A 21,459-nucleotide genomic window follows, 5' to 3' on the forward strand; every position below is an offset into this window, starting at 1 on the left:
TAACAAAATATGACGGTCTAGTTGTGTGCCCGGGTATGGTACTGAGGACACAGGTTATATACAACATGCTTGCTCAAGCCAGACATCCACTCTCATTGTGTGTGCAAGAGCAAGAGAAAGAGACTACGTCAGTTGCCTAAATGCATTTGAAAATAAAAGAGATCAAAGTAAATTCTGATGTTATTGTTATTTCTGTAGGTTGAGGCTCAACTGACAAATTGTCTGATGTAAAAACATTGGTTTGTGACTGAGTGTGACAAAACATGCTAGACAAAAAATAATTACAATGATTTAAGACTTATTACATGTCTCTTAAGAGAAAGATTATAAATTTGTTTTACTAGAGTTTTAGAGTTTCCCAGTGATATAACATTCAACTCGAATCATTGGATCCGGAACGTAAGAACTCTTGCCAGTGGCGGAGGCGGAACGAAATACGCGGAACACTCGACGGACGTTCAGGGGAGATTGCAAGCTATTCTTTACGGGCAAGCTCAGACATAAATAAACTATTGAGATTTAGGCTATTTCCAGAGGTTCAATCCCCCTTCCCTACTTTATGGCTTCCAGTTCTAACATGGACATAGAGGGAGCCACCCAGCACCTCAGGGACATCTTAAAATTGGATCTTCCCGCTAATTCGGCCGGTAAGTTGCCGGGAATGATAGCAGCTAGGCCGCGGCGCGATGATGTTGCGCAGCGCCTGATTTCAGCTCCAGTACTTGTAATCCACCTGACCGTAGTCGCTCAAAAATCACAGTTTCTTAGTAAGAAACATCATGTTTTGTGTATTAGTGTTGTTAAATAAAAATGGAAATAGTTATAGTTAAAGATAATGTAACGTTAGCAGGCTAGAGCGAAACGTTTTTGGTGTTAGCGGTGATGTCACTGCACAGATAGAAAGTATACACGTATTTTTGCACCATACATAAATATCTTATACAAAAGACCAAAATTGTGTATTCTGTCACATTGACTGGAAAACAATTAAAACAACCAGTGAGATTTGAGGAGGTTTGCTGAGAGAGATCGTGATGCGAGTTTTTACTCCAAACAAAGTTGCCTCAAGCTTAGCCATAAAGAAGTCAACGTGACAGACAGAAATATCTACATATGCAATATAACGTAACAGTTATTCAAAAAGCATTCTCACAAGTCTCAGACTTTGTAGACCGTTGTGTGAAATGAATTCACAGCACACAAACTCAAATACATTTTTCTGTGCTTTAATTTATTGGTTATACGATTTCACAGAGCCCTCTCGGGTTGAGAGCCAGAGGAAAACATCTTTTAATGGAGAGTTGAATGGAGTTCTTGGAGCTGAGCTTATTAGAGCAAGCGGACACACAGCACCGGTGGAGCAGCCTTCAGACAAGCTCAATGGGCAGGACACACAGATCATGTATGTTTGTACTGCTTCCCAACACTGACATTCTTTTGAAGGCAATGCAAAGAGTTGAATAATCCTGACAGTGCTTCTGCAAAAGTGTAATGTCTTGTGTTATATCATATTTATGTTTAGAACACTTTAGATCAGTGGTCTCCAACGTGGTGCCCGTGGGCACCTGGTATCCCGCATGAACTCTGTAAGGTGCCCTCTAAACACAGGGCTCACTAATAATGCTCAAGACAGTTGACAAATCTGTGACTATACCGATCAGCCAAAAGCTACATCGTCATGAAAGTTTATTATTAGCAAGTGTTATACGCTATATTAAAGTGCTAAAATAATTGAAAGAAAACTGAATTTGGTGTCAGTGTAAAAATAAGGCATCACATGTTTAAAGTTTGAAAGTATGTTATCAACAAGTAGCCCTCTAGAGGATTTTAGATATTTTGGTAGCCCTCGCTTGCAAAAAAGGTTGGAGACCCCTGCTTTAGATGTTTTATCATATATTTTTGAAGACCATGTTAGATAAATATAAATAGATTATTTGAAATAATAAATACTTATGTTGTCAAAATTCTTACTTTGAGTCTTTTGTCGTCTAGTTGCCTTTCCGGAGACGATTCGTCCACCTGTGTCTCCATCATAGACAACAATGTGGAAATTGTGTCCAGTCGTGATTCCAGTATTGACAGTAAGGCTCGTGGTAGCAACAAGGTGTGTGAAGAGCAAAACATTCTCTCTTTTGTTATTCAGGGATTCCTATGTTTTTGGAAATATCAATTTTTTTCAATTCTGTTGAGGGAAGTAACAAAGCAATAAGCCCCAAGAAGCACTGGATAACTTTTTCCATGAAGATGCACCTACCTACAAAATCACCCCAAACATTGTTGAATTGTAGATGCATACATATCACAGGAAAAACGAAATAGTTTTTTCCTAACATTATGCTCCCTCATCGAGTAATTGAAAAACAGGAATAGCTATAAATATTTTTTTAAGTGTAATCCAAATGTTTTTAATGCTGATTATTATCTGTATGTTTTTTATAGGTTAAAATTCAGCCAGTGGCCAAATATGACTGGGAGCACAAGTACTACTATGGCAATTTAATAGCTGTGTCCAATTCATACTTGGCTTATGCTATCAGAGGTGAGTTTAAAAATGTGTTATAATCTGTTTTTTGTCCTTGACGTTTATAATAATTTAAAGATAGGATTTAAATAGTTTCATAATAAATAGTGTACTCAGATATTTTGTGATTGATCCCAGGTGCCAACAACCATTCTATGATCCGTGTGCTGCGGCTGGGTTCCCCTGAACGCTCGTTGCTGAAAGGCTTTACTGGGGCAGTCACAGACCTTGCCTTCGCCCACCTGGATTCTACCCTGTTGGGTTGCGTGGATGAAGCTGGAAACATGTTCATTTGGCAGCTCACGATCCACAACAGCAAAATACAGCATCCTTCATGGAATTTTATTAAAAATCTGCTTATGATTTGTCATGTTTTTGTACAAAATCAGGAAACATTTGAAAAATTGTGATGAACAGTGAATCTAAGTTTTTATTTATTCATTTTGCAGACGCTTTTATCCAAAGCGACTTACAAAGAGGAGAGCATATAAACATTTTGTCAACACGATAAACAGTACCGTTAGTTTACAAGGCCATGCTACTAGGAGGATCAAAGCTGGAGTAAGTAAGGGAGAGAACGAACAAGAAGATATTATTTTAGACACTAGACGCAGACAGTTATTGGTTGGTCAAATTTATATGGAACAGGTATGTTTTGAGCTGTGAAGGAGGCTGCAGTTAGGTTTGAGGCAGGCAGTTCATTCCACCACACGGAGCCGAGTCAGTAAAGAATTTTGTTAGCGATTTGGTGCCTTACTTTGATTGAACAAACAGGCTTCGCTCATTTTTCGACCGAAGATGACGGGATGGAATGTAGACCTGGAACAGTGAGTTAAGGTCACTTGACTTGACTGCATTGGTTGGAAGGTCGGCCAATAGATTCCAGTCTTGATATGGCCAGAGCTTGGACTAGCAGCTGAAAGGCATGCTCCGACAGGAATGGGCTGGATTTTTGTAGTAGAGCACTACCTGCAAGTTTGAGTGTTTGTTGCAATGTGAGGTGAATTTCTGTTGTCGTTGAACATCACCCCCAGGTTCCTTGCAGACTTAGTGGGTATTGTAGATGAGGATCCGAGCTGAATGGTAAGGTGGTGTTCAATTGATGGGTGAGTTCTCGGTAATGCTCTTTCATCCAAGGTATAAGGATCTTAGAATGTCTGACCCCTCTATATTTTATTTCGTCTTGTTCTGTGTGGTATATTAGAGCGATGCACTAGTGGGCAGGTGTACTGTGATGTTTCTCCTTAACGTCAATGTCTCTCAGAGATGAAGTGATAGTTCACATCCGAAGACCTGAGGACACTCCACTGAACTCCAACCGTAGACTGATCTGGTGTCCCTTCATCCCAGAGGACAACGATGAGAACCCAGAGGACACGTGTCAGACACTAGCACTGCTTCATGAAGACAGAGTATGTTTTCTGTAGAATGTGGGATTTTTATTATGACTATTGTCATTTCGATAACCGCATTTTCTTTCGTACCTGCAGGCTGAGGTTTGGGATCTTGATATCCTCAGAGCCAATAACAGCTCGTGGCCTGTGGATGCCACAGATCTGAAAGAGGGTTTCATCACCATCAGAGGACACGCAGCAGTAAGTCCAGCTCTACTTTATCCAGTCTCTCTCTGTACATAATGCTGTGTCAATTGAATGGGAAAAAGAGTTGATGTAGTAGGCAAATCATCTTGAGTTATGCAGTATGATGTTTTATGTTGTTCTTGTACAGCGCATTAGTGAGGGAGCGCTGTCCCCTGACGGTACCGTCCTGGCTACAGCTAGTCATGATGGATATGTAAAGTTTTGGCAGATCTACATTGAGGGACAGAACCAACCCAGGTATATATTTAAAGTCAGATTCCCTGTGGGCAAATAATTTTTCTTTATTTTTTAATCTGAAGTGCATTTTATGGCTATCTGCCTTGCTTTTCTAGCAGGTGCCTGCATGAATGGCAGCCACATAATGGACGGCCTCTTTCCTGCCTTCTCTTTTGTGACAACCACAAGAAACAAGATCCAGAGTAAGTATTTGGTTCTTTTCATCTAGCTAGTGCTCAGTTTTTGTCAGGATTCCAGGTCATTTGGATATGTGAAACAATGCTTTTCAATGCATTTACATGGCTTGGTCATTTTGACATTTATTTGAAATAATTTGTGCTGTGTCTAGCGTTCCATTCTGGCGCTTCCTCATCACTGGAGCTGATCAGAATCAGGAGCTGAAGATGTGGTGCACAGTTTCATGGACCTGCTTGCAAACCATCAGGTCTGTACATTTAACCAGAAAACTGGAATGGGTTTTTGTCTATCACTGTTGCTCACTGTGTCAACAGTAAACGTTTCTGAATAATAGATCTTGTAAATGGTTTGTTTCAGATTTTCTCCAGATCCATTCAACAGCGGTGTGCTACCCAGCCTTAAGGCCAGTCTGGACCTATCCGCAGAGCTTCTCATTCTTAGTGATGTGCAGAGAAAGGTCAGATCCCCCAGTGACTTTTTTTTTTAACTACAGCTCTTTTAATAATTAAATAAATGTAATAAAAACACACAGTTATCAAGGGTTGTCAATCCTTCAGAAAAGCAACATTGATCTCTGCTGATTAAAATATAATCATGTCAGAATAAATCTTTTCCCTTTATTTAATAGCTTCATTTACTAATTCATCTGGAGCTTTTGTGACCAGGAACAGTAGTAATCTTTCATAAAATCACTGTCTGGATCCAAAAAGTACAAAACTGTACAATCTCATACTTAATTTCTAAAATTGTAGGGCCGTCAGGAATAGGTGCAGTAAGTAGAAAAATAAACGCTCTGTTGGCTTGCTACATTGCTACATCTTGCTACATTGTTTTTTAAGTCGGGCCAGTGGTGCTATTACAACAAGAGACAACAGCTTTGGTTTCAGAACAGTCAAATGAAGTTACAGTGGGGAGTTTGGCCTAGAGTGATTTTAGTTTTTTGCAATTTACGAGACTGGGTTTACAGTCTTTCCAAAACATCCTTCCATTAACAGTGTCTATGCCCAGCAAAGCATGTTTTTTTGTTTTTTTAAATGCTTTTGTTGAAGCTTTGATATCAGTTTGCAGCTGGTCTTACTTTTTAAAAGAACCTCTGTATTTATGTAGCTGTGTTTTGGTTTGGTTTAATATGTAGGTGTTGTACGTAATGGAGCTGCTACAGGATCAGGAAAAAGGCCGTGCCAGCTTCACTGCGGTTTCAGAGTTTCTGCTTACACACCCAGTGCTTAGCTTTGGCGTGCAGGATGTCACCCGCACACGACTGCGCCACACTGAGGTTCTACCTCCAGATGAGGAAAGTGAAAGCATGACGACAGGTCAGTATTCCTTGCTTATTTCATGCTAACGTTGCCTTGGCAAATGTTTTTGTAGTCTTGTTATACAGTTCACTTAATCTTGTTCTAAACTACTGTGTTAATATGTTAACAGAAGGAAGCCAAGGACCTTCAGAGTCCAAATCTGGAATCCAGATTAAACTCTACTGTGTGCACACAAAGTAATTCTGATTGAAAGCACAAATTTGATTTACTGTCATTCAGAAACACTTAATTCTAGTGTTTTGTAACACTCCATTATGCCTGCAGATCACTACAGGACGTCCAGATCTGGTTCCAGCCCAATCAGGAAGCATCATCATCCCTCTACATGCCCCCGTCTGAACCTCAGGATGGCTTTGGTGAGAAGGCAGATGATTTATTTACTATTTCTCTATTATGCTTTTTCCATATTAAAATTTATGCCACATTTGTCCCAGGTTTCTCCGACCCCATGGCAGACCTGAACGTGGAGGCCATGAGCTCTGATAAGGAGTCTGGTGATAGCGGATCACAGAATGACTTGACTAAGATTCTGCCTCTCCCGACTCCAGCTGACTTCATGAGTCCTGCCCCATCAGCCATGCCCAAACTCATGACCCCGGATGCCTTCATGACCCCCAGCACCTCAGTAAACCTTTCGCACTCTTATTTCCTTTCAGCCTTTAGATCTTCCCAGTTATAATAATTATTAATCTTTGATTTTTTTGTGACAGATGCCCACCTCTCCTGGTAGCAGTGCCAGCAGCCTGACTATAGTTACAGCTATGAGCAGTTCAGATAGCGGGGCAAGGTGAGATATTCCACATCTTCTGTTGAAGTCTGCTTGGAAAACTATTACATGACTTGGACTTGAACATAAACAATGTAGTTTGCATTTATCTTAAAATGCTATTAAAATGTGTGCTGGTTTAAAATATGTCTACTAATGCATCTCTTTTGTTCTTTTTTTGAAGGGGTGGAGATGATCTGACCCAGAGTCCCAAAATGTCCTTGGAATGTGGCAGCAGCAACTTGACTCTCAACGTCAGTGCAAGCAGCCCAAGATCTAACTCCATCCTCATCTCAGGCCTCGGAGACAGCATCCAGGTACTGATACACTGGCAAACTGCATGTAGTGTCTGATCCGTGAATGCCACTGCAAATGTCAATCTCTATAATTTATCCCAAATATTGGTAAAAACAAATAAATCAAATTGAAGTGCAGTGTCAATAAAGTCTTAGATGTAATTTAACAATTCCTGTTTATCTGGCACCCTCTATCCACCCCTCCATTTAAATCCTGTTAGAGCATCTCTCCTTCACTGGTTCTCTCTCCATCCTTTCTTCGAGAGGCATCTCTGCTATGCGAAGCCGCTCCTTATTCTCACATACTTCCCCTTCCTTATTTCCCTTCCCCTCCACAGGTTTCTCCTTCAAACCACCCTCTCGCCCTGGACCTCCAGGGTATTGATGCCATGGTGCTGCCCCAGGCCTCTCCGACCAGAGCTCGGTCTCCAGACGTCATCTCTTCGGCTTCTACGGCCATGTCCCAGGACATCCCAGAGATCGCCTCCGAGACCCTGCAGAGAGGTCTGGCCGGGGCTTCCGTTGACCCTCTTGACTCTATTCCCTCCCTGCATTCGGACAGCATGGCCTCGGCTGCGTCCGTCCTCCACCTGCTGTCTCCAAGAGCCCGTAGCGATGCTGACCATGGTCCACTAGAGCGGGGCGCAGCTGGCGTGGATGGAGACCAAAGACTCAACAACACTCCTTCGCTGTTGGAGACCGCCCTATCGCAGGAGAATGCAGCGGCGGCTGCCGCATCCTGTTCGGACAGCAGCGTGAACCACTCGTGGCCTGCCGCACCTGATATCACACGAGAGACTCGTAACAGCCTGAGAGACAACGGGCTAGGAGACTGGTAAGAGCCTGTTCCTGTATGTATGTTAAGCTTTTTATTTAATTGATTTTTGTTCTGGAAAGGTTTTAATCTACTTGTCTTTTTGTATAGAGAGGGCTTATGTATTTTGAGCTAGCATTTATTTGAAAAGAAATTGAAGAATGCTGTTATTACTGATAATGATGTTTTTCCAAACCATTTGCTGTTCATTTTTATGTGGAAAATGATTTTCATGCATTAAGCTTCTATAATGACATTTCTTAGTGAAGCTCTGAAAAGCTAAGAGACACATGCTTTTTTTAAGGTAACGCACGCATTTTCTGCCAATCTCATATTAATCTTGAGTACCTAAACAGTAGTATTGCATACTTTGTATCTTCGAAGAGTATTTAGTTTTATCAAATTTATTAAAGACAGATACACGTGGGTGCACTTGTCCACACTTGTGCTCGCTTTCCGAAACCTCTACGAACACGGCGGAGTGAATCGAGTTGACCATGTTGCGCTTGAAGCTTGCACGTTTAACAGTGAAAAGAACTCAGAATGCATGAATTACTAGTAACCTCGGCTTTAACATTATTGGAATTTTTCCACACCATTTTATTTAGAGACTCAGAGCGATTATTAGCGACATAAGTTGAATTTCTTTTCTTTTTTAAGCCTTTCATGACTTCAGACTTAGAAGTCTAGACTTAAAACTATAGCTAAAAGTTGTCACAGTTATGCGGTCCTTTTTGGATTATTGGTAATATCCATCTGTTCTATTAATAAAAACATATATCTTCACATTATTTTACATGTTTTACTCAAGACAGTTCCTTTTTAGGTTGGATTAAATCAAGTGTTACTGAGTGTGCCTTTGTTTTTGACCGACTCATTCCAGCTCCAGGGAGGAGATAAAGGATAGACACATTTCTTCACCCTATCACAGACGCACTTATCACCTGACACAGAATGATAGTCAAGATGCAAGTGCAGAACAGAGGTATGTGACAAAGTGTTAAGCATCACCTGTATTCTAACTCCTTTGACGTCGGGTATCATTTTCTGCAATGTGTCATCGGTTAGAAGTCATGGTTTCAGTTTGGTGAATTATATTTAATCGCTAATGTTTTCAATGAGCCTCAAAGCAGTGTTGTCAAAAGTCCCGGTACTTCGGGTCCAAGTCGGTACCTAAAAATAAAAAAGGTGGCAGTACTTATTTTTCATAAGACCCGGTACCCTTGACGTGCTGGGTCAACCGGGTACTGATGCACTGTCTGACAGGTTGTCAGTCGGAAATTGTGCATAGAGGCAATAAGACGTGATGAGTGGATAAGCGCGGCTCCGATCCACAAGAGATACACACCGCTGTGCAGTGAAATACTTCAGATTTAAGACATATCACGAAGAAAACATTTTTGTGGTGAAAGGAAGAAACACCCGGATTTATTTGAATGAGTTCAAGCGGTAAGTTACAAGTTCTGTTAGTGGTTGCATTATGGATGTTGTATCATATATGAAGTTAAAGGTTACTTTAAAATAAACCTCCCTGTTTGCGTGTTAATTTGTTAGCACCGATGCAAATCCAGTCAAGTGTCCTCATGGACCATTTAATGCTTTTATTACTGTAATTGGGTAAAATAAATGGGAGGACATGGTGGGGTTTACAGTAGCCTATTTATTTGATTCTTTATATCTGAAATTGTGCTAAAAAACAAAAGATGACTAGCAATGTGTATGTTGTTAATATCATTAATTAATATATATTCTTGGAACTAAGGAAAAATCTATGTTGCATTTATTATTTAATATACAGTTATCTTAATGTTGGTTATCTTGTGAAAATGCAGTATAAAAACTGAGGTTTGTTCTAATATTGCAAATGCGTGTATGTTCAGTCAGTATTCTATTTGTCTTTTACAGCAGCAGACTGAGGTGGGTGTTCATCAGCATGAAAGACCCCAGTGAGCACAACAGTTTCAGCAACAATAAACTTGTATACTTCAAGTATACAAAATGGCATTACTTTTTATACATTTATATTAACAATGAGCTTTATTAATAAAATGTTGTTTCAATAAGCATGATGTACTGGTGTTTTGCTTTGGTACGGAGAACTGTGGAGTTTTACTGGTTTTGGTACAGACTACTGAAATTTTGGTACTGTGAGAAACCCTCTAGTTTGCTCTTTAATAAACAACATAGTCAGATTGTAGAACTGATTTGAAACCATATAGCTGCCCCAGGGACTTTGCATACAGTCTCACTCTTTGCTTCCATTATCACACATGCTCTTTCTGCTCTGATTGACAGCGATCACGATGATGAGGTTGCCAGTCTAGCCTCATCCTCTGGCAACTGTGGCCCCCGGGCCTCTCACAGGCTTCCTGTCAAGGACTGGAAGACGTCACCTCGCAGTTCGCCTAAACTCAAGAGGAAGAGCAAGAAAGATGAGGGGTGAGATCACCACGCAAGAAACTTCAGAAATATTCTGATTATGTGTATTTATGTTTGAAATATTTGATTTGGGATTGTGCTGTGAGCTGTTTATCCTCAAAATGTGATTAGATCGTGTTTGGTTCTTTCCACATTCAGCGAATCCTCGCAGTCGAGACAGATTGACAGCCAGGTAAGTCTTGTTGATCTCTTGCATCACAGTCGGAATGTGCTTCTTGGCATCCATCAAAATGCATAAATACCTCTGAGGAGAAAAAACTCTGAGCCCGAGTATCAAATGCACATTTAGTCATCATATGAATTAAACATAAGTCGGTGGAGATCTAAACAATGAATAGGATGCCAAGCTCAGTGGTTCAGTGTTTTGACTAAGACTGTGCTGAAGTCGATCTAGCATCCACATGAGTTGTTGAGCTTTAGTTAAAGATGACTGTTTGTTGTCAGATGAGCGTGGAGGTGCAGGACGAACTCTTGCAGATTCTGAGGAGCCAGCAGAGGGATATTGCGGAGCTCAGACAGAACCAGCTTGATCTGCTCCAGAGAGTCACCAGTCACATGGATTCTGCACAGAGCTCAATAATGGCTCACATCGAGCACGCCATGCTGGCGCAACAGGACCAAGAGCGTATCCTAATACTAGGGGGAAACTCGCCACCAAGCTAAATATTAGACCTAGATGAGGAAGTGAAGCAACATTTAAAAAAATATGTTTCTTTTAAAGCAATAAATCATTATGGTGAATAAACCACATCTATTGACCAATCAGCATCAAACTGTCAGAACTTTGTTGAACATGCCCAAACAGTTATTGGCTTTAACTAGCTGGTGAAATAGAGAGAAGAATGGAACGTCTGACCAACCGGCTGGACAAAGTTGTGCGGGAAGAAATGAAGAAGACCGTCCCACAGAGTGAGTGTCGCACATTCAAACTTTTCTCTTTTAGCTTTGAAAGACAACATAGAAGATTTAGCTGTTTTCTATGAAAAAAGTTACATTTCTTGATTTAAGTTTCACGGTTATTTTGACTTTTTATACAGCCATATCGAAGACTCTTGAACCTGTGACTGGTCAGTTAAACAGTGCCATTGCTGCCAAATTAAATGCAGTCGAAGGAACGTTGAAAGAAAATGTCACCAAAGTTGTCAAGTCCAAGGTCAGTGCCTTTGCCTTAAAAGTTTAGACCATGTTTTCAGAAGTGTGTAATATTGTTTTCTAAAGGCTTGAGGTTTAAAGGGGTCATATAGTGCGAATGCGTGTTTTTCTGTGTCTTTGGTGTGTTTTAAGTTGCCAGTTCTCGTCCAAGATTTTATGAGTCCCTCAGCCCCTCAATGCGGTGAAGTCATCCTGTACCCGTAGCAGAAAAAAAGCCCTAAATTATAATGTTACCAACACTGTGGTTCTCTGTTGGGATGGTGTTCTGGGTTGGGTCATAGTCAGCATTTCTCTCATTCCAAAAACAGGAGTCAATTTCGGTCTCACAGCACTTTCTCCAAAGCGTTTTCTGAATCATCTTGATTTTCATTGTCAAAAGTTCAGACAAGCCACGCAGGTCTTCTTGGGGAAGAGGACTTTGCGGGTGCTTCAGGACTCAATCTATTGTGGCATAGCGTGTTACCAATGTTTTTTTGCTAACTGTGGTCCCAACTGTCTTGAAATCATTAACAAGGTTCTTCTGTGTTGCTCTGGGCTGATCATTAACCTTTCTCATGATCCTCTTTAGCCCATTGGGGAAATCTTGCAGGGAGCTCCTTACCAAGGACAAAAGATAGTTATTTCCAAATAATCGCACCAACAGTTCGGTCTGTAGCCTGTTCAAGGTTTGTACAGGTCTACAATCTTGTCCCTGACTCCAGTTGGAGTTGGAATGGAAGATACAGATATATTCATAACAAGATGACTTGGGAGTGCTTTCTTAAAGTGACACAGGGCTTAAAGTTGTCCGGCACCGTGCCGGATCTCCGGCTTGCGGTGTTCAAGTTCATAAGTTTGCCTACTAATGGTATGAGAGGAACACAGCTATCACTCCCACCCAAACAACATTAATTGCCAATCAGAAGTAAAATAATGCGGGTCTTGGAGTTTGGTTCCTCAGTTGAGATGTCACGTTGAAGAGAAACAAGCAAGCATAGTGGTAAGGATGGGGAGTAACACTATAAAGCCTGAAGCGGAGGGCAGCTTTTATTTCTAATACAAATATGACACACTCAAATTGGAGACACTAACATTAAGTTCGATAAGGTTGTATTGTTTCGTCAAATCATCTAATCAGACCTCCGTTTGTTCTTCTGCGCATCACTCATCTGTGTGCGCGCTAACTGCAATCCAGAAAAGATCGCTAGCCCACCAGTGTTGTCCTATGTGTGTGAGAAGGAGATGAGGTCTCAAGGAATGAGTCCGGAGCACCATGCACTTTTGTTTATATCAGCGTCCCAAAAGCCACTCTCTGCGCCGCCTCGCTAAAGATACGTTCCAAGTCTATTTTTGACGTGATGTTTCTCACCGTCTTCGTGTCGGTCTCAGCTCATCAAGTTTACAGACATAACTTGAGTGCATTACTACAATCCAATGTTTTTTTGATATTTGAGACGTTTAAAACACAACAAAATGCGGACTCAGAGGAGTACAGAATATGCCATTTATCTGTTGATTACTTGAGACCGCGATAAATCATTTCCAATCCAAGATTTTCCTTAACACACAATTAATTCATCATAAGAACCTAAGACGAGCCCTTTTGTTTTGCTTTAACAGTAAACACAATAAAATCTATACAAAATGACATGCAAATTAATTCACTACTAATTTGGTCTGGGGTATTCAGAGTTTAAACAGTCTCTTTACTTTGCACTTAAAGCTTCTCTGTAGGCTCTTCCTCTTTTTAAATGATGAGCAGAACCAAACCTCTGTCACCTTAAATGCATAGACAGGTAGTTTTTTAAAACTATTTTAACATATTTACACATACTTACATTTCTTTACAAATATAAACACATTTACACAGTTCGTCCAACATTTTAGCACGGAATTAACAAAAAAGTCTGCAGTATCCCTCTGAAATTAAAATAAAACTATGCATTGTCCTTTTATGCGAGTTGAGTCTATTTATTATCTAAATACTTGTCAGTAATAGAGCTATTTGGGGAATATTTTCAATAATTGCATTGCAGGCTGCATCATAGATCTAGTCACTTTATTTTGCTCACAAAATGCCACCCCTCTTATTTTTTTATCTTTATAAAAGGTAAGATTTGTTTGAATTTTGTATGTTCCGTTATGTTTTCATATACCATAATTGTGTAACCATTATTTTATATCCTTACAATGCAATACAGTATAAGCCACCGGTCTCCATGTCAATCCCTTTTTTGGTGTCTGTTGGGGCAATGTGAACACGACTTATTTTTCTTAAAATTCTAATCCCAACTGCCAACTAGTTTATTGGTGTTTGTCTGAGCGGTGTGTTTTGGACTTAATACTGAATATTTAATTGTGAAACACAGAAGATGTAAACCTCCTCACGCCTCCACAAGTTCTTCATCTCTTTTTGTCCTGTCATTACGTTTACAGACCACTACAGATGCTCTTGGCCGTGCTGCTGCTGAGGCTATGCAGGGCCCCATCCAGGCAGCCTACAAAGAGACCTTCCTGAGCATCGTCCTGCCTGTGTTTGAGAGAGGGTGTCAGTCCATGTTTCAGCAAATTAACGACAGCTTCAAACAGGGAACCAATGACTGTAAGAAGCATCATGATAAACTAACAAATGTTGATATGCCAAACAGCACACAAGAGTAAAATAACTTCCAACAAGCCGAATAAATTCTGCTGTTGTGTGTTCTAATGCGTTGCTGTGGCTAAGTCTCATGTACTCTACAATCCCCTACAGACATCCAGCAGCTGGAAACCCACATCAAGAACAGGAAGCAACGGGACCAGGATGCACGGGATCCTGTGATTGGCCAGCTGCAGCAGATGATTGACACACTCCAAAATTCCCAAGACCAGCTGGCCACCACTGTAACGACCAGCGTGTGCTCTGACGTTCAGCGTCAGCTCCACATGATCGTGGGAAAGTAAGGGTTTCCACGATACACAATACTCTAAGCTTATCTGTAATTTGGCTTAAATCTATAAAAGTGGAAGCTCCAAACGGTGTCTTTTACTTATGGAAAACTTAACTGCAGGCATAGGGAGAGCGATTGATTCAGGAGTTCATGCAGGGCAAGCTTTTTTTTAGCCTTTGCATGAAGTTCCTCGCAAATAGATCGGCATGCATGGTACCCAGCTTAATCCAGGGTTTAATTTCTGCCAAAGAAGCTTGTTTGTTTCCCTCCCACACAAATTTTGTATATTCAATATTAAACCCACTTGTTAAAGTCGCTGCGCCAATACTGCTTTGTTTACATTTTGCAATACGTTTATTATCTTTTAATTTGCATTGAGGTGTGCCCTCAAGTACTCCGTTAGCTTTATTCAGTCGTGTTTGCTGATGCATAGCCGTTTTGAGCAAAAAGATACACCAACAGGCGTATGTTGCAACCTCACAGGAAGTAGAATTCAGTTTTGAGTTCAAGTTTGAGTAGTAATAAAATGTCCTCTCTGCAGTCTGCAGGACTCCATCTTGACTCAGGTGCAGCGCATAGTGAAAGGAGAGGTGAGCCTGGCCATGAAGGAACAGCAGGCAGCCGTTACCTCCAGCATCATGCAGGCCATGCGCTCTGCCGCAGGAACGCCCGTACCCACTGTGCACCTGGACTTCCAGGCCCAGCAGGCCAGCATTCTCCAGTTATTACAGCAGGGCCAACTCAATGAGGCTTTCCAACAGGTGACCGCTGATACATGAAACTTGCATCACGAAATGTTCTCTCCAGGTCTTCTCGTAACATGTCTCTGTTCTCTCCTGCAGGCTTTGTCAGCAGCAGACCTCAATCTGGTGCTGTACGTGTGCGATACCGTCGACTCTCAGCAGGTGTTTGGTCAGCAGCCCTGTCCGCTCCATCAGGCCGTCCTTCTGTCCCTCATCCAGCAGCTCTCCACTAACCTGGGCACACGCACAGAACTTAAAATCAGGTGGGTTCATTATGATCATCTCATCTGTATGTACTTTACATACAAACTGTTCCTTTAGCTACCCCCTTCCCCCCCGGTGTGCAAAGAGCTTTAATAAGTATGCACACGCACTTTTAATGGTTAAACACTTCAGTATTTATTTATAATCCACAGTACGACTTGTGTGATCAAGGGCAAAAAGCTGTTTAATATCAAAGAACAAAGGAGTTGGCGTCTTTACTTTCTCTGTGGATGACCTTGCGTGAAGGGGACATCCTGTTTCTGTGGCAGTGCTGCATTGGGCTGCAGTTAATAAAGTCCTCTACAGCGTGGGCTGCATTAGACTTTACTGGGGGAATGGGACCAACTCACGTGAATCACAGACTAATGCTCTACTTGCGTGCTGCCAAGTCCCTTTACTGCTATAAACTGCTTTATTTGCCAGTCCTGTCTCTGAATTACACTTTAAAATACTAGTGTTTCATACTCCCCATATGTGCAAGTGCATTACCATCTGTAAGCGTGTTTGTCTCCTTTGTGGGTTCGGGTGGGAGAAAGGCACATGCTCATGGCTATGATTTAGAGCTTCAAGGAACCGTTCTGTCCTTATTTTCTCACCCTCAAGTTGTTCCAATCTGTAAACATTTATTTTCTGTTGAACACAAAAGAACATAATTTGAAGAATGTAGGACAGCAAACTGTTCTGGGGCACTTTTAACTACCATTGTCAGCTTTCCTACTATGTTAGTCAATGGTGGCCAAGAACTGCGGTTTCAAAAATCTTTCTCTGTGTTCATCAGAACAAAGGCATTCTTACAGATTTGGATAGTCAGTAAATGATGACAGAATTTGTATTTTTGGGTGAACTGTCCCTTGACTGCATAGTTCACCAAAATAAAATAATAAATTCATTGATTTAGTTATTTCTGATTTAAAACCTGTATGTGCCTTTATTTCTGTAGAATTAGCCTAAAATCTGAAAAATTGCCTTTGATGTGAGTATTTTCTTCTAAAACAAAATTCAATTATAGCAATATTTTAAACGTAGAATATAAAATATACTGTAACTAAAAATACAGTGAATTGAAGCACTTAAAAGAAAACACATCAGTGGAAATAACCGAAAGAAAACTAGGAATAAATAAATACATTCAATACATCGTGTTAACGAATAAATAAAATATAAAGCATAAAGTTAACTCGCCTCAGTTTTTCCTTTGTTTTACGCGTCCCTGCAATCATGCCCTTTTTCATAAAGACGGGCGCATCGGTTTCACAGAGAACACTGAGATCAGTTTTCCCAACAAAAAGGCCAAACGTATGTTCCTGCGACAATCCAAAACTCTAAATGTTCTGTATACACCATATAATAAAGCATATTATGTAAAGAAGCCTCAAACATGAATGCAAAGCGCTTTCACTTTGTCCTGCGATCCTTTATTGATGTGTTTCCGTTCACGTTCAGGCTCTTCTGCAGTTCTTTACATAATACGCTTTACATTAAGGTGTACACTGAATCTTAATGAATTAAGCCACATTTAGCTTTTTGGAATGTCGCAGGAACCCAAGTTTATCCGTCTGCACTGCCGGAAAACTGATCTCTGTGTCCCGCACACAATAAAGCAGATACGGCTGACGTTAGAAGCGCACAGATGACTCCACAGATCTGGCAAACGTAGGATTTCATATTTCTCATATTTAGCCACCATGTTTCTCTTACACCCTTGGAGAAATAAACATGCTTATAATAGCATTCCTTTATCCAAGTTAATGGTAGCGAACGGTTACGTAAGGCTGCTGATGTGGCGTGTATACACTGTTAAAATGATGAGCAGACAATCGACAAATAAAAATTTGTTCAAAAAAGTGTCTGCGAGTTGAATAATGAATAGTCGACTGAAAGGGGCCAGCACTTATACTATTACACCTCCCAGCTCCTTGTGTCCTGTTCCAGCCTTTACTCTGCAAACGAAAGAGCGGAACATTTCCCGCACAGAGAAACAAATGTCTCTCAGGGCTGGTAGATTATAGTCGTGATAACAGCACTATGGGCTTAAGTGAATTGGAACAGGGCCTACACATGTGCAAATAGAGCAAACTGATATGAAGCATCAAAGCTTAGCCATCTGGACAAGACTACACCGCAAAGTCCTGGGGATATTAAGGTCATTGTATTTCATTTCCTTCCTATTTTAATTTGAGAGCTTTAAACTTAATGATGGTTTGTAAGGTAATTAAGATGACCTCTGTCCAGAACGTAGCTCAGGTTTCCGGTGTTATCATACCATATCACAGTCTATTCTTTTCAAAGACAGAGATTTCGCAGATAGTTTTCCCAGACAGGTGGCGTTTAACTAATCCTTGTTGGACTCTATAAAGCCCAAGCAGCCTGGAGGGGAAGATGGAAATGCTTTACACTGCAATAGTTCAAAGAAATAACAAACATGTTCTGTTAGTACAGCTGTCAAAAAACATCAGTTCTGCGTTACGGGACTGGAACAAATGTCTGCTGGCCAGAGATGGGATTGGGGGCTTTTTATATCTGGAAGATCAGATGTTTCATGCTGTTTTATTCTTAATATGAATAAATTTTTAGAGATCAGTCTCTGCGCGCACAGTAGGGGTGGAGAAAATAAGTTTTCCACCGGATTGCCGTGTATTACCTCACAATACTATACAAAATTGCTGTGAGGCTATCGATGCAGTCCCATTTTTAAAATGAATACTTTTGAGGAAAAGGATATTGACCACCAATTCATAAGGTCCTTGTTATCATATCATGACCCAGATATCTATATAATATTACACGGCTCTTTGGAATGCTTGATTCTGACTGGCGGGTCGTGACATTTGCAGGTTCGTCATTCCCAGATAACAACCTCTCAAAAATCCTTTAGATGTTTTTAGAATTTTTACAAATTAAATATAAATATATCTTTCAATAACAAATATGACATTATATTTACAAATTATTTAACCATTTGCCTGTTCTTGACATTTGAACATGGTTTCTTACCTTAAAACCAAACGCTTTTCCTTGCGGAAGGTCAGAACAAAAATATTTCAAATTTCATGTCTCTTTTTTTTTCTAACGTAGCAAGTAGTTGTGTAATAAGCGGGATAATGTACAAGCAGCCGGCTGTTATCGTGAATTAAGCCACTTCAGTGTGATACAAGACCCTCCGCTTTGCTTATTTCTGAGATAATAACCGGCCGGCTGTATATTATCCCTTACAAAACGTATCGCTTGGTCCCTGCTGATTCTCACCCTTAGCGCAAAGTGATTCCAATAGTAATGAGATTTGGCTTCAAAGCAACTGGCGATCTAAAACAGATTAAAAGAAACTCGGTCCTTCTGAAAACGCTTTGATAGCATAAATGACTCTGCCTTCGGTTTAATAAAATTTGAAAACTGCCTGTTAAGATGCGAGATGAAAATATTTGCAGCCTCATGACGGAAATGATTGCACGATGGTAAATAGTGTTAACATTTATTTAACAGTGACTTAAAGCGATGTCAATCGGTGCATTAATCTTTCATAACTGTTCTCGTTCATGTGTAGCTATCTGGAGGATGCCGTGATGAACCTGGACCATGGGGATCCAGTCACCAGAGACCACATGTCTGCAGTGCTGCCCCAGGTACGACAGAAGCTCTTCCACTTCCTCCAGCAGGACCCACACAGTCCCCTGAGCAAGCGCGCTCGTCGCCTGATGATGATGCTTCAGGGTCTGGTCAATCACTAGAGCTCAGCGCTGACCCCACCAATGACGGATGGTGCAGCTGACATCTTCAGAGCCCGTCAGACATTGACTGTCATTATGACCTCACACCCCATTCTCCTGTTCACATGCTTTTCTGTGCTCGCAGCTCATTGGCTCTCTCAGATGCTCTGTTGGGAGTTGTAGTCCAGATATATATATATATATATATATATTTATGTTGGTTACATCTCCCCCACTTTTTTTTCTGACAGATGAATCTGTATTCTGTATCACGTTTGGTTTCATTTTTTCTAAGCAAGTTTATCCTCAGCTTGTATGCGGCAAAGGCGATTTGATTTTCAGGAGGCTGTTGATACAAGAGATTTTGACATCTGCATTTATCCCTCATACATCAGGAGCAAGTATGACAAAAACAGAATGTGAATGCTCAGAGTTTCTGTTGTACAGATGATCTCATCGTCTGGTCTTCTCTGCTTCATGCCCTTCTTTTAATTGTGCTGAAATTGCATTGGATTCTACAAACAGACATTATCATCACCTTGTGAGCATTTTCCCTTGTACTTTATTGCTTGAGGTTATATATAGGCTATTCGTCCAGCTAATTTACTCAAAGAAACGTAATCTTTTGGCAAAGTGGAGCTCCTTCAATTTTGGTTGAGATTTTCTTTTTTTTCATGTTTTGAGACTGTAATGCTGCTGGGACATTCTACAAAAGGTCGAAGTCAGATTTTTGTTCTTGTCATTTCAGCTTCTGGACTATGTTTTCAGTCAGCTGTCAAATATTGTGAAGGACTTGAATTAGAACGTAGTTATTTAGCATTTCTTCAAAAGAAGCATCAGATTGTCTGTTTGTAACTTGCAGTACATCCATAAGTCTCCAGAGGGCAGGCATTTATGTATCTTTCTAATTTTATATGCTGCTGCTGCTGTGATGTTCAGTTTGTGAAATTACACTAATGCGAATGCAACAAGGCTTTCTCTTTTTTAAAGAAAGATGTTTTTCTGTCTCGGTTCCCCCAAATATTGAAAGAATGTGGCTGACACCGATCTGGTCTTTTTGAGTTTAGAAGAGAGCTGTATTTCATAGAGACATTTTATTTGCTCATGCCCTCAGATAGCGAACGAACAAAAAAGTGCCTTATCAGACTATTGTGTGTCAGATACAGGTAATCTACCCCAGCCCCGTACAGATAGGCCGCAAACACATCGGTGTGTGCTTAATCTTTCAATTAATATTTCCTTTCACTAAATAATAGTCATAAAGTTAGGAATGGACATGTCTGTTACAGAATCATTTGCTAAAAGCGCTGTGAACTTAAGTTGTCCGTGTTTATTTTTCAGCCTTTTTTTACAAGTTTCATGGCGATACGAAGGCCCTGTTGATTGTGTTTGTGCAAACACATTATAAGTTCCTCTCTTTATTTTAGAGCTCTGTTCAAATATCCATAGCCATTCGCATGCTCATTAGGACATTTTTACAGGGTATAGGCAATTTGTCAGCTTTCTTTATTCTCAAATGTAAGAAATGCTTTGTAACAGACATGAGCCTGCTGTATAATTAAGGGTAATTCTATGGCACTGGCAAGGATATATTAAACTCTGCATGCTTGCATGCTTCTGGTGAGAGCCGTGTATTCAAACTTTGTAGTTAAACTTTTTTTTTACATACTGAACACCCCACTGTTTGCTAAAATTCAGACCTCATTGCTCTGTAAACCTACTTTTTTATGCTATGGTGTCCCAACGAAGACGACCCATGAACGGTGAGGTTGTTTTATGTTATTTCACGTCCTCTTGCACAAGTGAACAGCTCTCAGTATGGGTAACATTTTAAGGATTTTGCAGTGCAAGGTAAATTGTTATTGATGCTGTTTTAGACGCACCTGAAGTTCTTAGGGTTACTGTACTAATACTCGCCTTGAATGTCTGAGGCTTAAATACAACGAAACCTTTTTCCCTGCGAGGCATTTGTATTTCAGATTGTTTGACAACTCATTTGTTTGTCATTTTCACATTGTGTTTAAATTTTCGTTCCTCGTGTCGGCAAAATATGTTGTATATTTTACAAGTTTCTTTCATCATAGACGTTTTTGGAATAAAAAGGAAAACATTGTTTAATGTTCAGTGAAGACTGTGTGTTTTGGTTTTCAACAGCCGTGCATCGGTTCTTGTAAGTCAATGGTTTTCCAAGTGAGAAATGTATATGATGTTTCATAATACACATACAAACAAGTTTAAAAGGTAACACGATAGGTTCTATAAAGATTTTGTGTGTCATGCAGGTTTGGACTATCTTGAAGGTGAGTAAATGTTCTTTTCGACCATCGCTTTTAGTAAATGCCATAGGAGTATTGTAAGTGTTAAGCCTAATATAAACTAATATAACTTGTCAGTATGCATCAAAAATCATACATGTTATGTAGACGGTAGATGAGTGAACCCGATTCTAATGTATTCTAACATTTTATTCCTATTCACTTGCATTATTTAATCATCATTGTCCTGTTTGCTGCTAGA

At 40.3% G+C, this 21,459-nt stretch overlaps 1 protein-coding gene across 3 annotated transcripts; it reads left to right on the plus strand.

The window, feature by feature from the left end:
- The first annotated feature begins 440 nt into the window (after positions 1-440).
- Positions 441-20,064, plus strand: edc4 (enhancer of mRNA decapping 4). 3 transcript variants are annotated; one of them, XM_079465292.1, is made up of 29 exons: positions 441-647; positions 1,255-1,402; positions 1,993-2,104; positions 2,440-2,539; positions 2,660-2,846; positions 3,786-3,933; positions 4,012-4,116; positions 4,250-4,359; positions 4,458-4,541; positions 4,688-4,783; positions 4,894-4,993; positions 5,672-5,852; positions 5,965-6,031; positions 6,120-6,211; positions 6,290-6,480; positions 6,566-6,642; positions 6,806-6,938; positions 7,256-7,752; positions 8,615-8,716; positions 10,027-10,170; positions 10,309-10,342; positions 10,615-10,795; positions 11,005-11,079; positions 11,208-11,323; positions 13,738-13,903; positions 14,054-14,240; positions 14,773-14,992; positions 15,074-15,237; positions 18,780-20,064. In XM_079465292.1, the coding sequence occupies exons 1-29, from the start codon at positions 560-562 to the stop codon at positions 18,961-18,963; spliced, it is 4,089 nt and encodes a 1,362-aa protein (XP_079321418.1). In that variant the 5' UTR covers positions 441-559; the 3' UTR covers positions 18,964-20,064. The 3 variants fall into 3 exon arrangements, with proteins under 3 accessions (XP_079321418.1, XP_079321416.1, XP_079321417.1); XM_079465290.1 differs by having other exon boundaries at positions 467-647; positions 1,978-2,104; positions 4,455-4,541; XM_079465291.1 differs by having other exon boundaries at positions 467-647; positions 1,978-2,104.
- The last annotated feature ends 1,395 nt before the right edge of the window (positions 20,065-21,459 follow it).

This window comes from Barbatula barbatula (assembly GCF_947034865.1).
Source record: "Barbatula barbatula genome assembly, chromosome: 10".
Lineage (NCBI taxonomy): Eukaryota > Metazoa > Chordata > Actinopteri > Cypriniformes > Nemacheilidae > Barbatula > Barbatula barbatula.